This window comes from Stegodyphus dumicola, chromosome 3 (assembly GCF_044657685.1).
Source record: "Stegodyphus dumicola isolate Sdum_Otavi_A_Nest chromosome 3, ASM4465768v1".
NCBI classification, from domain to species: domain Eukaryota; kingdom Metazoa; phylum Arthropoda; class Arachnida; order Araneae; family Eresidae; genus Stegodyphus; species Stegodyphus dumicola.
In genome coordinates this window covers 247,897,581-247,922,551 of record NC_140770.1, presented here as the reverse complement: position 1 = coordinate 247,922,551, position 24,971 = coordinate 247,897,581, and the positions used below count along the sequence as shown (strand labels likewise).

The following is a 24,971-nucleotide window of genomic DNA, read 5'->3' as shown; positions in this document are numbered from 1 at the left end:
GGTTTAGATTTGTTAACATCACATACATTCACACTGTTAGAACTACATGCATTCTGAGCATTACAATCATTTGTTAACAATAAAAACATTCAGTAATATCACTTAACGCTTTTAGTATTTGCATTAATTCAGAACGCAAAACGAATCGCACTTTTATAAATATTGATCAGTCCTTCACCAAAAGCACGATGTGTTCTTCAAAATCCATTTTCAACTGGTTGGTCACTTTTTCGTCAGGGATTAATTGAGTTAATTTAACAAGTCTTCTGTTATTAATTAGTACACTTAATCCCGTCCATGAGTAGTGAAGCATCTATAAAGTCCTTTTTCGAATAGGCATCCGTAGTAACAGCTAATGTTGAGTTTCTAAAGTTTCATCTAATGTTGAGTTTTTAAATTTCATGAGATCATCCGTAAGAATAATTAATGATTTGGTTCCAAGCTACGTCCCCCCCTCAGGGGCTAACTTTTGTGAGTACGGGTGTGGCAATCCTGAAGAACCCTAGCACTTCAGGGGATCATCTCCTTGGTGAGACAGGTGTCACGATCCTGGAGCCCCAGTGCTCTATCCTCACTTCCATCTCCTCTCCTCTGACCTGACACTTTTTTCCTTCCAATCCCCCTTGCGGTTTCCCTCTTCTGAGGTTGGGGCTCGAGGCAAGAAACTGGAACAGCCCTTGTCTCTAGTTTTCGTTTGACGAGAAAACTGCCCACATGTTTGTTGTGCGTGGAGACTCGTAAGGCTGGAAAGGAGGGTCCTGGTAGTTGAGGGGTGAGGTACTGTCTCCAACACACTGCTTTGGCCTCTGCTTCAGACCGAAACGGGAGGCACTTAGCTGTCTCCACTAGTATCAATCGGTTGGTCACTCATCCTTAGGGTTAGTGGCTTGGGGATAAGCTTTCGGGAGTTCCTGCTTTCGAGAAAGCTGACTGTGGGGCTTCAGATTGCGTATAGACCCGGTTAACCCTGGCTCAGATTTCTGCGTCCCCTTGTTGGACTCCGTGGTGAGTGGAGCTGCTGGGTCCGAATAATGTCTCTCTTCAATATGGCTCATTCAAAAATATATTTAATTAAAGACTGTGAAGTCAGTCCCGTCGCTCTAAGCGCTAGTTCTTTTGAAAAATCTGCTAAAAAGTATGTATACATGCAAATGCAAATAATTCTAATAATAGACCCCGTTTCCTTGTTGTCTTTAGTCCTTCTGCCGAACTGCAAAAGATGTCTCCTTTTCGATAAATAAATGCATCCATTCTTGTATTGGTGAGCCCAGAAATATAAAGCGCCTCCCTTCTGAAGATTTGCTTATTGATGCAACTTCGGTCATCTAGTCTGCTTCCTTACTTCAAATAACCAAACTTGGGAAAGAAAATGTTACTGTAACAGAGCATAAGACATTGAATTATTATCGCGGTGTAATCTCGGATGTCGACCTTCTGTCTGTTTCTGAAGAAGAGTTTGTTTCCGAGTTAGCTGACCAAAAGGTTTGTGCTGCAAAGCGGATCAAGATGCGTAAGGAAGGTCAGTTGATTGACACGAAACTTGACATCCTGACCTTCAAGTCGCCTGATCTGGCGATAAATATATATGTTGGATATCTTAATTGCCCCATAAGACCTTAAATTCCAAACCCTATGAGATGCTTCCAATGCCAGCGTTTGGGTCATTGCAAGATGGCCTGTTGTGGGAACCTGCCGGGCGCTAAACGTTCGTTGGTTGGCCACGATAGCAACAATTGCATTGCTGCGGCACTGTGTATAAATTGCAAGGGTGACCATCCAGCATTTTCCCGTTCATATCCAAATTGGAAAACAGAAAAGGAAGTACAGACGGCAAAAGTCACTAGGAACATCTCATATGCTGAATCCAGAAGACTAGTTCAAAGCACACAGCTTGAATCAAACAAATCATAATAAACAATCATATGCCAGTGCCGTTAAATCAACACGTACCATTGACACCCAAACTTCAATAAGTACACAGACGCCACCAAATAAAACCCAGCAGCCTGCAAACAAGAAAAAGGAAAATCCAACACACGTCATACAAAATAAAGAAATAGTTATTCAAATCAAACCAAAAAATGTCCCCTCAAAAGCATTTAACAAATACAGAAGCCCCAGCAATAGTTCTGTAGATGGAATGATTTCTGAATCTCTAGATTCAGATAGTATGGAAGTGAGGAGGGACTGGAAGTTCCCAAACATCTGCTTCCGCGGAAAACTAAAAAACAACACAGAAAGGACAAACATCAATCATAATGGCCACCCTCGTCTCATGGAACTGTCGCGATTTCCACCGAAATTTCCTTGACATCCAAACTATGATCAATGCTTATCATCCTGTGTGCTTGGCAATACAGGAGACAAATCTGAAGCCAGATTAACATGCAAAATTTCGGAGGTTTTCTTTCGTCAGGAAGGATAAACTTGCTGGTGAGCGTGCCAGTGGAGGTGTAGGTCTCCTCACCTCACTGGACTATCCATCAAGTTACTTTCCTTTGACGACATCTCCCCAAGTTGTGGCTCCACAAGTAAATTTTCATATTGCAGTTTCAGTCGTTTCTCTTTATTTGCCTCCGCCCACCAGCGGCCGAGCGGTAACGTCGCTGAACACTGGTAGTTCGGTAAAAGGTTTGAATCCCACGAACGGGCTGGTTGCATGGGTGTTTTCGTGCTTTTCCCCCTGTGTAACGTGCATACGAGCCAGTTCCCTTAATACGTCCTCCACGAAGGCATCCCTCCCTTAAGGCAGATAGCCCTCGAGCGCTTTGCCGTAATCTAATAAACCTAAACCTAAACTTTATTTGCCTCCTAACGAGCACATTGATCAGTGGGATTTAAATGACCTTGTAACGCAGCTGCCTGAGCCTTTTATCATAATGGGTGATTTTAACGGCCATAATCCGTTGTGGGAAAGCAAAGACACTAATTTACGAGGAAGACAAATTGAGAAGATAACTGAAGATCATATCCTTTGTCTCCTGTATAATGGGTAGGACACATACTTCCATGAACCTACAAGGACATTCCATGTTCTTGATCTAGCCATCTGTTCACCATCTCTATTGTCATTTTGCAATTTTAGTGTTGGAAGTGATCTTTACAACAACGATCATTATCCCATTCTTTTATGTCTTGCACGAAGAGGACCAAACCCCTTGTCGAGACCCCCTCGGTTTATACTGCATATGGCTGACCGTAAACTCTTCTCTTTCTCTGCACAGCTCACAGAGAAATGGTAGAAGATGTGCTTATCGGTGATGCAGTGGAAGCAGTTACAACTGCTATTACTCAGGCAGCTATGCTCTCCATCCCTAGAACATCAGGAAAAATACTAAAATATTTGAAACCATGATGGAATCGTGATTGTCATGAAGCACTGAAAAAACAGAAAAAAAGCATGGGGAATTTTTTATATATATCTTACTTTGCGAAACCTCATAGCTTGCTACAAATTATGTATTCTCATAGCCAAAACAAATGCACGAAAAGTAAGAAGGCAGAACCAAAGGAATTCTTGGATTTCATATGCGTCGTCAATAATACAGTCTACGCCTAATTAGCGGGTTTGGGAAAGAGTTAGAAAAGCATGCGAAATATATAAAAAACACTATTTCTTCTTTGGAAAAAGATGGTCGAGTGATTAGCTGCATAGAAGAAATTAGGAATACTATTGGTGAGACATTTGCTGCCTTCTCTTCCAGTAGAAACCATTCACCTGCATTTCTCTCTATCAAATAGCGCTCTGAAAGAAACCCCATCGCATTCAACTCTTCCAAATCTCAGTCTTATAATAGAGACTTTACTATGCTTGAATTAAGGATAGCTTTTTTGCAGACACATAGGTCTTCTCCGGGTCTTGATGGCGTGAATTACGAAATGCTGAAGCTTCTGTCCTATAAGTCACTGACTGCCCTTCTCACTCTTTACAATAGAGTGTGGAAGGAGCGTACCTTTCCCAGTGCATGGAAGAGAGCTGCTGTAATTCCTATTGCTAAGCAGGGAATGATCCAAGGAATCCCTCGAACTATCGGCCAATTACCCTTACGAGTTGCGTATGCAAGCTGTTTGAAAAAATGGTAAACAGCCGCCTAGTCTACTTGGAAAAAAATAAATAATTTTATATCGCCTTATCAAAGCGGTTTTCGAAAAGGGAGAATAATCGTAGATAACATGCTCCTTTTAGAGACATCCATTCGAAAAGCTTTTGTAAGAAGAAGTCACCTTGTCTCAGCAGTCTTTGACATTGAGAAAGCTTATGATAAGGCATGGAGATACAGTATGCTTCGGGATCTTCCTGATAGTGGCTTGCTCGGCAACCTGCCAATTTTCATTCAGAATTTCTTGAACCCTAGAACTTTTCAAGTAAGGATTGGCTCTGTTTTGTTGGATATTTTTGAACAGGAAGAGTATGTGCCTCAAGGATGTGTGCTTAGTGTAACCGTGTTCAGCTTAAAAATATACTCAGCATTAAAAGAATTTCTTCCCACCATCTTGGGATCTCTATATATTGATGTGCAGATTAGCTGTCGAGGGGAAGACATGAGATACGTAGAGGGGCAATTGCAGATGGCTCTGAATAGAATCCAAGAATGCTCGAATAAACAGGGATTTTCTATTTCGAAACAGAAAACTTTGTGCAAGCACTTTTGTAGGAAGCGAGTTCTCCATCCTGAGCCTGAGTCATATCTGAATGAATAATTATTCCAGTTACACCTGAAATAAAATATTTAGGAGTGACGTTCGACCGAAAATTGACTTTCCTTTCTTATGTTTTAAACCTGGAAAAAGTGTTTAAAGACACTAAATATTTTAATCGTGTTGGCGAACACATTCTGGGGTGCAGAGTGTTGCTCTATGCTTCGCATTTACAGAGCGCTTGTCCGCTCTAGACTGGACTATGGCTTAGTCGTTTACGGATCCGCTCGGTCATAAGTATTGTTAAAACTAGATCCTGTTCATCATCAAGCTCTGCGGATCTGTTCTGGAGCTTTCAGGACTTCTCCTGTCCAGAACTTGTATGTTGACTCTAACGAACCATAACTTTATTTGAGGCGTGAGCAGTTGTCCCTTTTGCAGTATTTTAATATTTTATCGCAACCTGAACACCCTAATAAGTTGTGCTTACCTGATAATGCGTGTAACACTTTATTTAAAAGAATTCCATCCTGTATGCCTACCTTTCCTTTAAGAGTTCGCTCTGTCATTGAGAAACTCTCCCTCTCTGATATATGCCCCCAAGCAGCACAGAATTTTGAAATTCCACCTTGGGAAAATGCACGGATAGAGCTTCTTAATGTTCTCAACCATCATGTGAAGGAAAGCACTAACGACATCGTTTACAGGCAACTTTTTGCTGAGCACAGGCATAAATATAACAGTTATCGTCAGTATATACAGATGGATACAAGTCAAATGTTCATGTTGGGATGGCATTTGAAATTGAAGATCACAAAGAGGGCAGACATTTGCACAACGCTTTCTCAGTCTTAACATCTGAACTAACTGCAATATATTATGGTCTTTTGTACATCTTTTGAGATGTGCCACAGCAATTTTGATGATGCTCTGTCACAAGAACTTCCTACTGTATACAAACTCGTATAGTGCGCTGAAAGCGTTAGAAGCTTTTCTGACACTCAGAATGCTGTAATAGTGGATGTTCTGAAGATGCATATAAACTTAACTAGTCGTGGATGTGAAATCCTGTTTTGCTGGGTTCCCGGACATGTAGGAATAAAGGGAAATGAACTGGCTGATGTCACAGCGAAATCTGCTGTTCAATCGTCTCATCCCTTTCAGAGATATCTGTTATGTTATCAAAAGATCCGAAAAGAATGGCAGCAACTTTAGGACGTTCAAGTTGACAACAAATTGAGAAGTGTAAAGCCAAGAATTGAGCGTTGGGATTTTAATAGAAATCGAAAGGAGGAAGTTCTAGTGGCTTGCCTCAAGATTGGTCACACTAGAGTGACACATAACTATCTTCTGAAAGCTGAAAATGAGCCTATTTATTTTTAAATTGCAATGTTTTGTGTATCTGTCCGTCATATTTTCACTGAGTGTCCAACTTTTAATAATCTTCGTCAAAAATATTTTCATAGCTGTGACTTACCTCTCGACTGTTTAATCGGAAGATAGGTCAGTTGTAATTTATTTTATTATTTAAAAGTAACTGGCTTTTATTATCTAATGTAACCTGTTTTGAAGATTGTGTATTGTATTTTAATGTGTGTTTTACCTTGTTTTTATATGACTTCATCCTCTGGATTTGGTAAGCAATTTCAGAGCATCATCTCATTTATTCCTGATTCCATCTACCTTGTGTTTGGCCCATTATAATCGTTTTTGGTTTTGCGCCAATAATCTTACTCTCATTCTCACTCCCACCCAAGTGGCGTCCATCTTATTTACACCAATAAGCTACTTAAGTGAACCGACAACTTCTTTTTTGAAACCTTTCAAAACTGTGCGCAGTTTTCCTTTGGGACTGGATTGCAGCACCGGGCATCAATGGCAAAACATTGAAAGTAAACAAACGAAAAAGAAGGTGCATTAAAATAACAGAATTACTTTCAGTTGCTTCAAAGGAAGGATTGGCATGTCATTTAACAGCTCCCGATAGTAATGAGCAACGCTCTAATGTGATGGAGGGAAAGCGTTAGATAGGAAATGATTCGGTCATTCGGGACGACCTGCCGATGTCTGAATGGTCGGTCGTTTCCGGAGACTTCGATGCGAAAGAGTTAAACGGATAATATGCTAATGGATATAATTTCTTTATATTTTTCCATTTAACTCATATTTCCGGTCAGAGCTCTTCCAAAGATTTGCACCGTATTATTGGACAAAATACTTAGCATTTATCATTAATCATTTCCACATAATACGTATTTCAGTAAATCTTGGCAGTTACTTTTAAATAAATGTGTTTCCTTTTTGAAAGCCATTAGCATGTGAGGCAAAGTATCTGAATAAAAGCATCATCATCTGATATGTTAATTACAAAGGAATCATATTAATTGAACATTTGTAAACCCTGAAATCATAATATTGTATGGAGAGCATGTGTTTATGCATATTGTTGCGTTCTTACGCGTTCGTGCGATTTGGAATGATTAACGACAACATATGATGAAGAATGAAAACACAATTTATTAGCTAGTATTATTCAGGACAGCTCCAAATACACGTTTACAGTCGTCGAAGAACTATGACAAACACTCTGAAACAATCAGAAACACAGCTTTCAGGCTATAAAGGTGAAGAAAACTTCACGGCAAAGCACTAGAATACAGCTACCGACTCTGTTTGGTTGTTTCCGGAGTTCAACGCATTCTGGAGGCTCTCCACGTTACAACTCGCGATGCACTAGACGATAGCCTCAACGGTGCACCAACCCGCGATACATTGGACACTAGACTGACGATCAACTCGATATACTACGAGACACTCACTACTCCGCGTACCAGAAGGGTTTATATAGCTTTCAGCCTGCCTTCGAGAATATTATGGGTCAAAGTAAGAATTCGTTCTAGAATGTTCTCCATTCGTCTATGGCATATGTCCAATTTTGCTGCCAAATGGAGGATATCGTACCAAATATGGGAACCCTGCCTTCCCCTGCCATTTTCTGGCAACCTTAAACCTGATTTATGGAGAACCTATCTTACTGCAGCTGGACTTTGCCTAACAATATATTGCTTATAATTTATGTAATTACGATTTACATGACAGTTCACTCGCTAGATTTCAAATTTTATTCTGCAAGAATGTGTGTTAATTAGGCAGTTATTGTGATTTGAAATCTTCTTTCCGTACTTTTAATAAAAATGCAGATTACTTGTTGTATATGCAAGCCGGTGGTTGGAATGATTTAGAGTTAGAGATTTTAGCAGCCTTGCATTGCAGGTGCGTACTATAGCCAACTCTTTTAAGCTTTTAGTCCGGCTTTAGCGATCCTGCTAGCTGACAATGTTTTATAAGCACTGTAAAAGTGTAACATCAAATTTCATTTTTGTAATATAACTCATTAGATTCTGTGTTCCTGAAAATATGAGAGCTGCGTAGTAAATGGCGAAAATCGTATATTACCATTTTGAAGATGAACTAGCGATATGGTATTTCCTTGTGTTCCCTATGAAGGACTTTTTCTGCTGTTTTTGGTATTCCTTGAGGTTTCATTATTTTTCAAAAGTTGCTAGTCATTTAAAGTTATTAATTGGTAATATTTTTGCGATACATTAGCAGTACTTGTAGTCAACTTTATTCTGAAATCCATTGGTTTCAACAGAATTTAATTTTTATGAAGGCAACGCTTGGAGACAAAACGTTCCCATTTCATAAGAGACGTATTATGTGATAAAGATCAATGTATGTAATGTTCACATTTTTATAATTCGTAGAAACTAATTCTGATTATCCAACACATTTCTAAAAGAAGGGGATCTTACATGCTCAGTTCTTCTCTAAAATTAAATAATTTTGTCGCATGCATTATTATTTAATCTCTTCAAATCTTAGAATGTAAAAGAAAACTTTATTCGATGAACAGCTGTTAAAATCCATGTTTTAAACATTGCTGTTAAGTACGGGTTAGGTAATTTATTTTGGTAACATTTAAAATTATTGAAAACAGTTCTGTGTGAGAAAACAATTTATATGATAATGTAATGTTTTTTAAAAGGATATTCAATATTGACAAAATTAGAGCTGACATTGTGAGATATTTGGAAGAGAAGAGAATTGGTGTGGAACTTTGAAAGCTGTAATTTACTACAAGTTTCTTCTTCTTCAAAATAATCTGGTAATTCAAGCAAATGTGTAGTAAGGTTATGGTAACTAATTAACATATTTTATATAAATTTTATGCAAATACATTATTTCAGCCTTAAGGAGATATCTATTGCGATAATGAAAAACAATATGTCTATTCTGATAAACGATCTTATATTATAAGACATCAAAAATCACTGAAACAGAATTTTCAACATTTTATTATTATTTTGAAAAAAATTATTGTTTTAACAAAATTTGCACACAACTGCATTTCTGTTTAGAAATTTTACAAGCAATGCACATATAACCAAGGTTGTCTCAGCTGTAACATAAATAAATAAAGCCTTGTAAACGTTTATGTCTTTTTTCCCATATAATTTTGCTGCTCGGATTCTGGAGTAGATATTGGCAGAACATCCCTACCAAGTGTGACAATCATTTTTTCGAATCATCTTGGAACCTTCTGGGCATCCGAAGTCTTCAGCAAACTCTGGAACGCTAAACACTGGTCCTAACACTCTGAAATAAAATCATATATAATATTTGAGAAAAAACGCATTTTCTAATTATTTGCTAATGAAAATTGTACAACGGTAGATTTTCTGTTATTAAGTACTATCAGATATTAATCAAAATGCACAGTATCCTTATTTTTCGAAAATGTTAACTTGAAATTCAGAAAGGCACAAGCTTGTTATATTTCATTTTCTAGCCACATCTTTGTTTCGTCACACGTAATGATACTTTGATATACCCTGATAACAAAAAAAAAAAAAAAAAAAAAAAAAAAAAAGATGCCCGTTCTATATCTCCTGTTTAACTGGGCCGATTGACGAAATTCAACTTGCGTTTTTCATATCTCCAAAGCACGACTTAGGATATTTATTAGATTTAGATATAGCATTGTTCTAATGCAGGCATTTTGACACAAAATCTGATTTTTTTCTGAAATGACATACCGATTTTTTTCCGTATTTCGACTTTACTACTCAAATTATGCCAAACTGTCAAGTTTTGTAAAAATCGCACGAGTAATTTTTAAACACTTAGCTCTCAAAATTTTAGCTCCTCAATGTTAATTGAGTTTGATATATATTTATTAATATCCCTTTTTTTATTAAACGTACTTGATTTCTCCCAGAAATCGAAATTTACGATTAATATAAATAAAATTCGCACATTTTTTTATAATTTATTTTATAATTTGTATTTTTTAAATATCTTTTAAATTTTTTTTTGAAAACCTTTTTGTATTATAACCTATAAAATTTTCAACATGATCTTAAAGTAGATGTATTTTTAGGCAAATCTGCAGAAAATTAGAGTTTTTTATTCAAAATTTCCTATACATGATTTACATATTGGCGCGTTTTGAAATATGGCAAATTCTTTACAAGCGATAATAACATCAAATGTGACTTACGCACTTTTTTTGTTGCGCTTTTGCTTCCCTCGTGTGCAATGAAAAAAAGGAAACGGAAATAGGTTGTTATAAATTAAGAAGTTCGCCAAATGAAGTATTCTTCGAGCAAACTGAAGAAAATATACCAAGATAATTTTTTTAATTTTTCCGCAAATGTCGCACGAAATTTTACAAAATTTAATATTTAGGCATAATTTGAGTCGTGCAATCGAAATATGGAAACTATTGACATGTCATTTCAGAAAAAGTCCGAGTTTGTGTCTAAATACCTATATCACAACAATGTTATATATAAATCTAATACATATCCTAATTTAAGTGTGGGAGACATGAAAAATGCAAGTTGAAACTCTATCAATCAGCCCAGGAGAATGATAGATATAAAACTGTCCCATTTCTTTTTCTTTCCCACAATGTACATTATATAATATATTCAAGGGTCATTAGGACGATGTGTTCAATATTAGATTTTAACAAAGGTGAAAACAAAGATGATAACAAAGATGAAATCTTTCTCAGAGATATTCGTACAATAGCACAACATCACGTAATATAATCAGTAGCTACTAAGAAAGTTAAATAGAACGCAAAGCACAGAGAAAGCTAATCCGATCGGCGTAAACAACAACAGCTCACTAAAACAACTGAGCTCAGATGTTTCTCTCCGGCTTTTATCGCTTTTTAAATCGGCCGTGCGAGACAGTTCTAGCAATTTCTAGAAAGCAAAAAGAGTAGAATTACGGTTACAGCTAACATAGTAGTCAATTACATTTATTCAAATTAAATATCAATTATAGAGATAAACTTTTAATCAATATTAAGTGCACTTGCTCTTACAGTATTCATTCAAGGTAAACGATCAGTACGTGGGAATGAATTTCGACGTCGTTTAAGGAACGTTAGACATATATTGCAACAGGAAGAGACGGCTGGATTCACACTGAGCTCGATCATTCTGAAACTTGATTTTTTACCTCATTCATGAAACCTAATTATGTGTCTAAACTGATGGCTGCGGTGCATACTGCTGTAGAAAGATTGATCAGTCATCCAGTTCCGCATTTGCTTTCGAGTTCCAACGGTTATCTCACATAGTGGGAAATTTTAGAAAGTGCATTGATCACCTGAACAGTTCTAGAGTTGTTGCAAAGACAAGCCATTGCTGAGTATTGAAATCCGTACGACTCTACAACCAATACTACAAACCCGAACAGCACTGGTAAACTTTACTAAGGAAACTGTCTTCTACCACATATTCCAGGGCCACGAGCTGCCGAGCGGCAAAAGCCGCTGAAGACTGGTAGTTCGGACCGGGGCTGATTACACGGACGATTTCGTTTCTTTTCCACTTGTGTAACGTTTCCTTAAAAAAGGTCCAGTTTCCCTTAAAAAGACCTCCACGGGGAATCCCTCTTTTTCCCTGTAGTGCCTAACGACGGAGCATATAATAAGTAAAGTAAAGTACCACATATTCCAGAACTTTATAAAAGATCTGAGACTCTTTTACGGCTTCCAGATGCTCCAAAATTATCCCCAATGAAATATAGCTGAAACATACCACGAGAAATTACTTGATTTTAATAACATCAACTGCCAACCTGAAAAATCAAGGCAGCAGCATACTATTTTCTAAATGAAAAATAGATTTTTTTCAATAAAAATGCAGTAACATTAATAATTTTCTTCTTTAATATATTTTTCTTTATTAAGGTAATATCTAAAACTAGTGGTTGCAAAAATAAAAACCGCATAAGGTTTTCTTATGCGTATGACTGTATACATATGGTACAAGTTCAAGTAATAAAAGAAGTGTCATTCAGAAAATGTCATACTACAAACACGTTTATGCATATGTAGGATTTTGCTACGATTTTGTTACAAATAATGTATGACAAATGATAAGATGTTACTCAAAAAATTATAATTTTTTCTTTATATAACTACATTAATTAAAAAAAACATTTTATATATTACTTTATTCATTGTAAAAATAAACAATGTATTGTTTTTAATAATAAAATTAAGAAATTTCAGAATCATTTCCTTTTTTTGTTTTGTTTAGTTACATTATTTTGTTCTCCAATACAAATCCACAAACGCTAGTCAAAATAACGGTTAACTTCACTCCGTTTACAAATTTGGTAAACAACTGTATGACAATAATATAAAGTGTTTTTGGCAAAATTAACTTAGACCCAAATGTGGAAATTTAACACAAGCAAAATCTAAGTTACAAATGTTTAGAAATGTTATCCTTTTGAAGATACGGATCATGTCAAAGTGGTTTGTAAATCTTCTGCCGTGATCAATTTAAAAAAGTTTTAGTTCATCCTCCAATAACGGCTGGGGTAGACAAACGACGCCCATTCACGTCTCAGATATACTCGATCGACGAAAGATCGGGATATCGTAGACCAAAGAAGCAATGGAACACGTTGTAAGGCTTGTCGGCTGATGAATGTCGCGTGCGGTGTCGCGTTACCCTTTTGGAAAATATAATTTTACAGCCGCTGAATGAAATGTAGCACAGCCAGCTATAGCACCTCATCATAGTAGCGTCACTCCATCAGTGTACTTCTGATGCGTAGCAACAGGGACCTTATATCATGACTGATGGCACCCCAAGCCGTTATGCCACGTCGACGAGCAGTGTACTGTTGAGCAATAGTTGACGAGTTGGCTCTATCTCCCTGAGGCCGCCAGGTTCTTAACCGGTGACTAACCGGGAATCGAAACAGAGACTCATCGCTGAATACCACATTGTTCCTCTCAGATACCCAAGTAGCTCTTTGATGGCATTAGCGCAGTCTTTCGCGTCGATGGTTTGGTGTTAATGGCAGTCTTCGCAACAGAATGATCCGAACTTGAATTAAATTCAAAGAACAATCTAGTTAGGTAAGCCTCTTCACTTTCGCCTGAGAACTCTTCCATATTTTACAAAATATGCTGCTTTGTTTCTTTTTGACACTGAGCAGCGTTTTTACAAATGACTTACGAAGACTTACATTTTTAAAAATTAAAAATGATAACCGTAATATTACGGAACAAATTTTCTAAAATCCAGTAAAAGCTTTCTTTGGTTCAAACATCACCTATATGATTGAGGTAGGAAGGTTTATTATAATCTGATTTTACGTTGTTTAATATCTTTACAATTATTGCTTATTTAAAAACGAATACAGTGTTTAAAGCTCTTTTATAAATAAATGCAATTTATCTGACTTATTTTAATCTTAAACATTGTTTTCCCTTTTCCGCCATATATTTCGCAATTTAAATTCCTTTCCTAAATAATAGTATTCTCTTCTCTTTAAAAATAATCTGCTATTTAAAAAATAAAGACATTATTGTTTCACTTGTAACGTTGCGCGCCTCCAACTTGCACGCAACCAAGAGGTGACTGTGAAAACTGTATAAAACACACAGTCTTGTGAAGGTTTAAGTCCCTTTTTATTCAACGTAAAAATTACAATTGCGTGCTCTTGACGCTCACAGACTGTGCCAACTTGGCAGTCAAATAAAAATAATAACCTGAAAAGAAACTAAAGACAAGACTCTAACTACGAGGCTCTCTAAAATAACTAACTCACCGCGTTTTACAATACCGCTGCTAATTCAGCAGACTTGAAGCTCACTTGAACGATTAACACTACTTCCCGCCAAGCACATAGGCCGAAACGCGGGGTTCTTCAATTTCTCGCAAACTACCTCCGCGCTCGTGAAGTAAGAACATCACCCACCGAACTTGTTTCCTTTCTATTTAACTCATAATACTTCCGCTGATAATTTGAATCCTTGCGCGTTCTACTAAAATTTACATATTCTGGCATTGGCAGTTCCAGGGGAAAGTAAGGCTTGACAGGAAAGATAGTTTAAACTTAAAATAAATGTTAGTTAAAATAAATATAAACCCTACATTTGCCGCTGCCAGAATTTGGAAAACTTGGAAGCAGGTCCTACAAACGACCTGTTGTAAGTTTCTCTAATTCTGAACTAACTGGCGAGAACCTCGTTTACACAAAAAAAAATCTTATGTAACAATTTGTATACTAAAATTCTGTTGATCGTTATAAAGCTCTCTTCTTACAGCAACTTTTCCTGGACTTCATCAATCAATCTTGGTCTTTCCTTCCAGCATCTGGAAGGAATAAGTATCAGTATCTTTATACATACATTATAATTTACACTTTCTTGACACAATAAATTTTTGTTTTTAAACGATTCGTTTTTATTAGTTATTGCTTACTTCACATTCATTCAATTTTTCAAGCATTAATTTAACTTTACCCTGGCTCTCCACCGTGTGTGGTGTCAAACGGGAATATTCGTGTTTTAGTCTTACAACACTTCCCCTAACCACCATGATTTGTTACAATTCAACGACCAAATAGACACACCTTACTCGACATTCTACAACTCAATGAGCTACTTTAATATTCTTAAAAATTCAAATGGAGAACCCTACAAAACACATTCATTCTAACTTCCCCCTCATTCATCTTTAAACATGCAGGCTTTCGCTCTAAAGCATGACTTTATCTACAATTTAATACTTAAATTTTGACTTCATTGCTTTTAAGCATTCACTTTTAGCATCTACAATTTTATGCTTCTAGACTAAATTCTACTTTTACATAACATTCAAGTATTTACATACATTTACAAAATTTTAATACATATGCTTTTTACAATTTACCATAAAATGAATAAGAGAAAATAAATTTTTACTTTACTCATTCTTCGCCAAGCTGGCGGCACTGAAACTAAAATTCTTATTATTACAAGAATACGAAGTTATTTTTATCTTCGGCCAAATTTTGGCTTTAACATAACAGAATTAGTCTTTCGACCAACAGAAAATGCTTGTTTTTAGCTTTTACACTTAAAGAAAATAATACTTTTGCCTTAGCTAAATAAAGTAAAACAAAACTAAGTCTCAACCGCGACATATTGACTTTCGTCAAAACATAGAACTTCGTACTTATGCGTAACATTTCGGAACAAAAGAGAAAAAAAAATTATAGAAGGTTTTAACTTATCTTTGAGTTTTCGATGCTTGAAACTCCGTCATTCGTTTTTGGCAGAATTGGTCCCAAGTTAGAGGTTTCATGGATGTTATTCTTCTACTTACTGCCCTCCGAGTGTCGTCCACCTGACTTTTTCTTTTGCGTCCTCTACATGCTGGCCTCTTCGCGGAGTAATCGTCTGGTTGTTGGCATTTCCGTTTATCCCTGGGACGGCTGGTCTTGACGTCCTCCGGTCTGGAGTCCTTCTTGAATTTCTTGTGTTCCTCGTATTTTTGTGCCTCCTGTTGCCGTTTCAGTTTCCGGAACGGCGGTCTTGCTGGCACCTGACTCTGTGGCCGTGTGCGCGTTCTCCTTGATGTGTAATTTCTCCTGCTATCCTTTGTAGGTGGTGTTTTTCTCTTTACCACGGTTTCTTTACCCGGTGCATCTGTATTTTTGTTTTTCTTAAACGCTGGAGTTTGAAAATTATTTTTTCTTTTTGATACCGACGTCCGGGTTGTAGAAGTGCTAGGTCTCTCTTCAGTTCTCTGTTTCTTGGGTGGTGGAATAGTTGTTGTAGTCTCTGGACCTTCTACTTCGTTTAGACTTGAGTCCTGCAAGAAACTTTTAAGGATTTCAAAATCATTTGGATTATAGTATTTTTTCACCTGGTCGGGACTTGCTTTACAGATTTCCCCTCTCTCGTTCTTAAGATATAAGACTACTCCTTTGATTTCCTGAATTACATAGGGACCTTCAAACTTTGGAGCTAGCTTTGCCATACAATTGTCTGGGGCACTTGATAAAGAAAATTTCCGCTTCAATACTTTATTCCCAACTTTAAAATCTGCTTCACGGCGTTTTCTATCGTAATATAGTTTCTGCCTATTTCTTGCCGTATCCGAGGTTTTAAGCGCCTGATCAATCAACTTTTGCACATCTTTTTGTTTAAACTCCTGCTCTCTTTGTTGCACAAAGAATAATTTATCTAAAGGCGTAATTAACTTTCTGCCTAAAAATAATTCTGCTGGAGTTTTTCCCGTAGTATCATGATGTGCCGTTCTTAAAGCATAAGCTAATTCATTTATGTAGCCATCCCAGCGCTTGTGATGTGTGCTCACGTAACTGCGAATTATTTTTACTATGTTTTTATTAACTCTTTCTGCTATGTTAGCCTGTGGTCTATACGGAACCATTTTGATATGGCGTATGCCAAGCACATTGCATATGTTTTCAAATATTTGACTAATGAATTGTTTTCCGTTATCGCTAATGACTTTTATCGGTGCACCGTATTTTAAAATGTATCTGTGTAAGAATGCATCTGCGACTGTTTTGGCTGACGCGCGTTTAAGTGGAACAATTTCTGTCCATTTTGAAAAATGATCTACTATTACTAAAAGAAAACGATTTTTATTTAACTCGCTCTGGGGGAAGGGACCAAGGAGATCTATGCCTAAAAATTCATTCGGAAAGAAATGTAGCGCGAATGCTATTTAAGTACCCGGCCGGGCTGTAATTAATATCATTTATTAACTGACATTGATTGCAGGACCTGACATACGCTGTTACTATTTTGTATAATTGCGGGAAATATACCGCCTCGCGTACCCTTTTTAAAGTCTTTCTGACCCCGAGGTGGCCGGCTGTTTTTGCTTCGTGCAACTCCTTCAAAATGCTTAATCGAAGCGAGGCTGGGATGACTGGCTTATACTCAAGATTTTCGTTTGTTGTTTTCGTATAGAATAATAAATTATCTATTATTCCATAGTTTTTTGCTCTATTTCTTATCGCATCGATATCTGTATGCTCAAAGCTTTCGGGGTCTTTCAAATAAGCATAGATATTTCCAAATTCAGGATCAGCTTTCAGTTCAGTAATAACCGTATCTCTAGAATCTAAAATTTTTGAAGTCAACACAGCGCATTTAAGTTCATTTCCTTCATCGTCCAGTTTTATACGAGAAAGTGCGTCAGCTACATTGTTTTCCTTACCCGGTTTATATTTTATTGTGATATTATATTCTTGGAGTTTTAAAGCCCATCTTATTAACCTGGGCGTTAGGTTTTTCCCCGAGTAAAGTCTACCAACAGCCGCATGATCCGAAAAGACTGTTACTGGCGATTTGCCGAAATAAACTCGAAATTTGTGTACAGCCATTAATACGGCTAATGTTTCTCTTTCTGTAGCTGTATAATTCCTTTGAGTCTGATTCAACGTTTTACTAAAAAATGCCAGCGGATGGTTATTTTGCATAAGAACCGCTCCCACCGCATAGTCTGACGCATCTGCTGCAATTTCCAGGTTTTCGTCCCCCTCAGGGAATTTTAAAACAGGGGCATTAATAAGCGCTTCTTTTAATCTTTCAAAAGCTGTGTTAGCTTCCGCTGTCCACGTAAATTTAGCCCTTTTTCTTTTGATTACTAAAAGTGGTTCAACAATATTAGCGAAATCTTTTATGAAAGATCGATAGTAAGAACATAATCCAAGGAAAGAAGAAAGTTTCTTGGCTGTGTTGGGCGGTGGGAAATTCTTAATAGCTTTTATTTTTGAATCTTGCGTTTCTATACCCTTTTGCGAAATTTTATAACCGAGATATTTAAGTTCTTTAGTTGCGAACTTGCATTTTGAGGCGTTAATTGTAAGACCGGCCTCTTTTAATAATTTAAAAACTTGTTCGAGGTCATTAATGTGTTGTTCCAACGTACTACTCGTTATAATTATATCATCTAGATAAATTAAAGTTGATTTTCCTAGGACATGCTTTAGAATAATGTCCATAGCTCTCTGGAATGTTGATGGGGCCCCACACAACCCAAAAGGCATGCGTAAAAATGCATAAGTGCCCGATTTTGTTATAAACGCGGTTTTATGTATATCTTCGGGTCTCATAGCTATTTGATAGTAGCCAGACGTTAAGTCCAAAGTAGACATATATCTTGTCGATTTGATCTGTCTAATGATCTCGTCTATAACCGGCAAAGGGTAAACTGGAAATTTGGTAATACTATTTAGTTTTCTGTAATCAATAGCAAACCTCCAAGCCCTTTTATCCGAAGGAGGAAACTCGTTCTTTTTCCTACATAGTACGATTGGACTCGCGTACTCACTATTTATGGGCGTTATTATTTTATTCTTTAACATCTCCTGAATATGTTCTTCGATGATTAAGTCTTTTTGTTTGTCATAACGGTATGGCTTAGTCCTACAAGGTTTTTCGGCATTTAATTGAATCTTGTGCGTCACTATCTGACAATTTCCTAGTTTTTCTGAAAACAAATGAGAAAAATTACTCACCACTTGCTGTATTGCTTTACTCTCATGGTCATTCAGATGGCTAAGGTCCACTTCAGGTGTCTCTACAGGTTCCACCACCCTCTGGTCCATCTCCAACAGCACGGAACTATCTTGAAAATTTAATTTGGCCCTCGCGGCCCTTAGAAAGTCCATGCCTAAAATAAGAGAATGTTGCAGATCTTTCACGACAAAAATTAATACTTTGAGACTTTCCTCTTTTACCTGTAAGTTTAATGATAATTTCCCGATGCAGTGACATGTTTTTCCTTGCGCCGCTATAATTTCCGTATTTTTGGTTTTAAATAGTCGTACCCTATAAAAATTCTTTTTGAAGAAATTTTCACTCATAAAATTTCCTTCTGCTCCTGTATCGATGAGGGCTTCTACTGGTACATCGCCAACCAGGACTTGTATAATTGGTAGCTGTGAGTTTTTTACGATGACCGTGTTTAAATGTCTATTTGATGGTTTTTTTAAAACTTCCGGGGTCTGGACCCTCCCTTTCACAGGCCCCTCTACTCGTTTAAAGCTTTCCTTTCAATCTGTGTCTTCTGGGTACGCGGATGTTTATTTTCAAATTTTCTTTTTGGGCCTTGACCTTCGAGTTTCGATGCGTTAGCTTGATAGTTCTTTATAGAGGAAACCAGAAATGGAAATCGCTCTTATGGGGGCATAAGAGCGATTTCCATTTCTGGTTTCCTCATTTGAAGATTTCCTTCGGGTACTTTGAGAATATGTTTCCCCTCTCGCTTTTTCCGCTATTCTGCGATTTTGAAACTTCACCGCCAATTCGAAAAGTTCCTGCAATGTGCTTGGGTTTCTAATTTCAAAGTAGGCTTGGACAGCGGGTAATAATCTTGGTAATATTATTTCAATAATCTCCGCATCGGGTTTCTTTCCATACAGCATATCCGTTAGCTTGATTTTTCGTAGAATAAAGTCCGTCAATTCTGCTGTATCCCGTTGATAGAAACTATATAGCTCGGCTTCCAGCCGTGCGCGATCTTTCACTATGGGGAAGGCCTTTACTAACGATCTTTTGAAATTTTCAAATATATATGTCGGGCTTCCAAATTCCCCTAATAAAAATTTGCCTATGTTTTTCCACCATAGCGCGGCCTGTCCTCTTAGTGCTGATGTGGCGATGGCAACTTTTTGTCTTTCAGGCACAGGGTAGAGCTGAAAGTGGTTTTCTAGACCTTCTAGAAATACCGACACCGAAGTTTTTCCGTCGAAATAGACGTTTGGCTTGATTGACGCTCTCAAAGTCTGGACCAGGTATCCAAATCCTTCTAACTGACTTGTCATTTCTTGGTGTTGTCCAGCGGCTTCCATCCAGTTTTCGGCCATTTCAGTTCGATAATTGTTCGGGCGCCAATGTAACGTTGCGCGCCTCCAACTCGCACGCAACCAAGAGGTGACTGTGAAAACTGTATAAAACACAGAGTCTTGTGAAGGGTTTAAGTCCCTTTTTATTCAACGTAAAAATTACAATTGCGTGCTCTTGACGCTCACAGACTGTGCCAACTTGGCAGTCAAATAAAAATAATAACCTGAAAAGAAACTAAAGACAAGACTCTAACTACGAGGCTCTCTAAAATAACTAACTCACCGCGTTTTACAATCCCGCTGCTAATTCAGCAGACTTGAAGCTCACTTCAACGATTAACACTACTTCCCGCCAAGCACATAGGCCGAAACGCGGGGTTCTTCAATTTCTCGCAAACTACCTCCGCGCTCGTGAAGTAAGAACATCACCCACCGAACTTGTTTCCTTTCTATTTAACTCATAATACTTCCGCTGATAATTTGAATCCTTGCGCGTTCTACTAAAATTTACATATTCTGGCATTGGCATTTCCAGGGGAAAGTAAGGCTTGACAGGAAAGATAGTTTAAACTTAAAATAAATGTTAGTTAAAATAAATATAAACCCTACACACTTATTTATACATACGTGGATAGTCTACTGAAGTATGATAATTCTGAAGACTCTAGGCTGTATCTGCTCTGTCGCACCATAGCTGAAATGTTATTAATGCAGTTTACAAATGTGTTGCCTGATCAACAACATAACATCTAATCTCCATGAAATATCGATGAAATTATGAAGACATATATACAAGCATATAAACAGTTATATATATTTAAAGGCATATGTAGTAAATTAGCAAATAAATAAATGGAATAAGCTCAAGTCAAGCCCAGAAAATGTGATAAAAGGAGTAGTATATAAAAAATAAATAATACAAAAAAAGGAAAAATAATAATTATAATATCTCCCAAATACCTAGGATTTGATTCTTAGAAGAAATGAGGAAAAGGCGGAAAAATACAATATAACAATGAGAATGAATTAAACAAAACATTTTAAAAACATAAAAGGTTGCGTTACAAGCTTCGTAACATCTAGGCAGGGGTTTGATACCACTAGATAACATATCAAGCCTTTCTGAATTAAGCAACGAAAATGTAATATAGTTATTATTAATAAACCAACAAATTTTTCAGGCATCCACAAATAAATTTAAGCATACAAATGCAGGTAATCCGAAGGTTTTAGTAGAAAATAACACTGAATCTCTTTTTAAAGCTCCTTATGTGGGAAAGCCATTACAGCCATTGTCATATGTGGTTTTAGACAAATGAGCTAGTTGCCTTACAAATTTAATGTATTTATGTATTAATAAATCTAAGTGGCTAATTCTTGGCTCTTTTCAAGAAAAATTAAAATGAATATTTTAATCAACTGAATATAAGCAAATAGAAAAAACTTTTTTTTTTTTACATGTATAGTTCAAATTTCCAAGTTTTTAATTAAACGTATAGTTTGAATGCTATAATAGCCAGCCAGATTCATATTATAAATCATGATGCAAAAGCAACAGACAATAAATGAAGTAATTGGTACAGTATCAGAGAGAATCCTGATTAAAGTGCAAAGCAATAAAAACAATGGAGGAAATATGAATGGCAAAATGAAGGATCGAACTATTTTATCAGAAAGGCTAAGGAAGCGGACTTATAGGGAAGAAGAGAAAGAATAGGAAAATCGAAACTTAAGATATTGCTGTTTATATCCCATTGCGAAACAACTAGTGGCTAATTAGAAATATTTTTGTTTTATTGTTTGCTTGAACTTAAAGAATATCTAGAGAATCTTTAATTTAAAGAATCTTTAATTTAGGTAAAAAATAAGCGTTGGAGAAGGGTTTTGAGTAAAGAACGTATTCTTAAATAAGAGTTTTGAAGCCTCTTTTATAATCACTCTGAATCATACGCATAATCAGCATTAATTCTGCTTCATTTCTATCAAAAAGAATAAGTTGACAAGCTCTTAATTTGTTTGTATTTTTCGTTTAGTTATTCTTACTAGACAAATGCACAAGGACTAAAAGAGTTACCAGTTTGGCAATTGTTTCCTCTTGTTTACTCCTCAGGCGTCCTACCAAATGGTTTTACACTGACACGTTAAATATGAAAAAGTAGACTTACATTCGCTGCACTTATCCAAAACAGCTGTTTCTGTGTATAGTTAAGTCCGAAGAGCTTCAATTCCTCCGGTCTTTTAGAACTCCAATTTTTATAGCCCTAGAACGACAAAACACAAAATGCATGTAAATAGATTTAACTACCAATTGAAATTGAATAATTTAACATTTAATGATTAAAATTATATATAAGACACTTGATGTATATGAATTAGATGTATAATCATAATTAAATTTGATTGACACATATCGGTTAATATCTAAACAAAACAGAATGATTAACAATGAAGTCAAATATAAGTATATATCCTAATAATCCTAATAATTCAGATTGCGGGGCTAGGAAGAAAAGTATCATATGCTGAAACTTAATTTCAGTATCATTTGAGAAGCTTGCATTATGTTAAATGTAACATGACTAATGGTCACAAGTTTAAGGGCTGATAGAACACAATAAAACTAACAATTCTCCTAACACAATAATAGTGAACTGTTAAATGAAAGTAAGGGAATACAGTAAGTACGATGAACAGGGAAAAAGAAAGTCGTTTTTCATCAGTGATATATGTAAGTTTAGCTATTTAGAAGATAGTTCAAGTGAACGACCAGCGACTGTAGTACATTTATTCCAACGATGGCAAATTGCATTTCGAAACGTATATTGATACTCCTGGAGACCTATTATTCAGGATCAGCGTCGCTTCCGAACAGACGTAAACAACATGCCAGTCATTTTCCAAGGCGAAGCCAGTCAGATGCCATTGTTGTAATGCAAGTATTTCAGTTGCTGGACATTCATGTGAACAATTTTATTAAATATCAACCATTATTTTTTTGAATTTTGGTTATTAAAACGACTTCTTGTTTTCTCATGCTCTTCGTCGTTATTATATTCCGTAATTAACATTTCACATTCCATTATGCATCGTATCCCTTAGTTCTTTTATGAAAGTAATTGAAAATTACGTCAAATCCAAATTTCGCAATCTGTGCCCGGATTTCTTCTTCAGAACATGACTTGAATTTTGGGATGTCCTCATCATTTCCCATTGATAAATCTTCTGGTGTCTGTTCTTCAGTAGCTTCTCCATTCGGTGTTTGAATGTCTCTTTTTTCCTTACCAGGTTTAACCTCTTTCTTCTTACTTGGTTGTTCGCTTTCCGTATCTGACATAGTTTTCGCCTTTTTCGCTTCACTTTTCCTTTCTTTGGCCATAAGGATGAAATCCTCTTTCTTCAATGGATAGGACTTGTTGGTTTTGGACGAACGCTCATTTCGGTATTCCTCTTCATCAGAACTATCCAGTGGTGTCCTATAAAAGGACATTTTTGTTTTTCAGTTTCGCAAATCAATGACTTATTTATAGACAGAAAAATTTCTGACAACGTAACTGAATTGAGAGGTTTTCCTCCTTTTTATAAGATTTTTAAATCGTGAGCGAGAACTTTCTGGAACTTTCTCGAAATCAAAAAGAGATATTTATTTATTAAATGTTAAATTCACGCGCTCTTGTATTTTTAATCTTCCGGCTTAGCTTTCCTTTAATATTCGTCACGCGCTGCACTGCGCGGGAAATAAAACCATTTAATTTATAATTTAACTAACATTTGCTACTCAAATACCAAATTCATAACAATATAAATGTTATTGCAATGCATATAACTGGCCAAAAGTCTCAAAATATATGAGAGAAAATATCTAAATTTATCTTACCGTACGATAATTCAAATATTCAAAATATTCATTTTTGTTACAAGTCATGTGATACATTAACTTGTGGTCTGTGTCTTGGGAAAATGGCCACCATCTAACTTTATTGCCTTTTTCATCAATCAGCCGACTTGCAATATGTGAAAAATTTTGAAATCTATTAAAAACTAGATAGATAGTTTTGTAATTTATTTGGTACATTATGCTAACCATAGCATTCGAATTTTGTGTCCCAATTAATTTTTTTTATTTCATGTTACTGATTTTTAAATACTTTAAAGCAATGGCCTAAAACTTGAGGCCATTGAAATTATTTCCTCAATAATTTATTTATTTGGAGCCATCAGAGAATATAGCCAATTTCTGAAGCTGCAAGGGATCGAAGACAAAGCCGAACAATGCAAAAAGGAAGGATACGGGTTGGAGAGAATAAAAAATTCGAGAGAATAAAAAATTGCAATTTGACATGTATTCTCGTATTAATGCATCCATTAATTATATTACTGAGCTAAAGAGTATCGCAGGTTAGCCAATAGCAGATCGTGGATTTGCCAATAGAAAAGAAATTGGAGAAATAATTGACTGTGAGATGCCAGCGTGAAATTTCCACACTTTTACCTCTGTTAAAAAATATAATATGCAATCTGAAAATATACGTATTATCTAAAAAAGCGTGCGTAGATTATACGTAGTATATCAAGATCTCAACTCTGTTGTTCATCAAAGTGAATACCTATCCACACCTCCATCGATTGTAATAAAAAAACTCCCATTCTTTACTATGTCTCTGAAGTCTCAGAAATAAGTCAGTATTTCATATTTTTTTTTAATATATTATCAGAGAAAATGAAAATAAATTTACAATAAACAGAACCGTGCTTTTTCTCGGGTTGAACGTAACCAAAGCATTTGACGGCACCTGACATAAGAGATTTTTCTTCAAATTGGTTAGACTTAATCTCCGGGGAATGAGCTTGCTGATTCTCTACCCAAAGAAGCGGCTAAAAGAAATAAAACATAGATATGCATAAAATGTACGTAACAGTATGTGTTACTTCGGGCTTGTATCCGGCATACGTGACATAACATCCATATTATTATACACTTATACACTTAAAGGATTATATATTGGTTTGGTATGCGATATTGTGTATTACATAATTTAGATGAAACATGAAATACATGAATAAAACGTATAAATAACATAATACGAGTACGTGCGTACGTTTCCTTAAGGTTATGCTATCACCTTACATAATGATACCTA

At 36.2% G+C, this 24,971-nt stretch overlaps 1 protein-coding gene across 1 annotated transcript; it reads right to left on the bottom strand.

Moving 5' to 3' along the window:
• Positions 1-9,065: 9,065 nt before the first annotated feature.
• LOC118193332 (uncharacterized) lies at positions 9,066-23,330 on the bottom strand. The gene is made up of 3 exons (XM_035364407.2): positions 22,961-23,330; positions 21,999-22,094; positions 9,066-9,297 (listed from the first exon to the last, which is right to left on the bottom strand). The coding sequence occupies exons 1-3, from the start codon at positions 23,318-23,320 to the stop codon at positions 9,277-9,279; spliced, it is 477 nt and encodes a 158-aa protein (XP_035220298.1). The 5' UTR covers positions 23,321-23,330; the 3' UTR covers positions 9,066-9,276.
• Between the last annotated feature and the right edge of the window lie 1,641 nt (positions 23,331-24,971).

Coding starts and splice junctions, on each gene's coding strand:
- LOC118193332 (XM_035364407.2), bottom strand. CDS start 23,320: ATGTCCTTTTATAGGACACCACTGGATAGTTCTGATGAAGAGGAATAC. Junction 22,095..22,960: donor TTGCGAAATTTGGATTTGAC/GTAATTTTCAAT, acceptor TTGTCGTTCTAG/GGCTATAAAAATTGGAGTTC. Junction 9,298..21,998: donor TTTGGATAAGTGCAGCGAAT/GTAAGTCTACTT, acceptor ATTTTATTTCAG/AGTGTTAGGACCAGTGTTTA.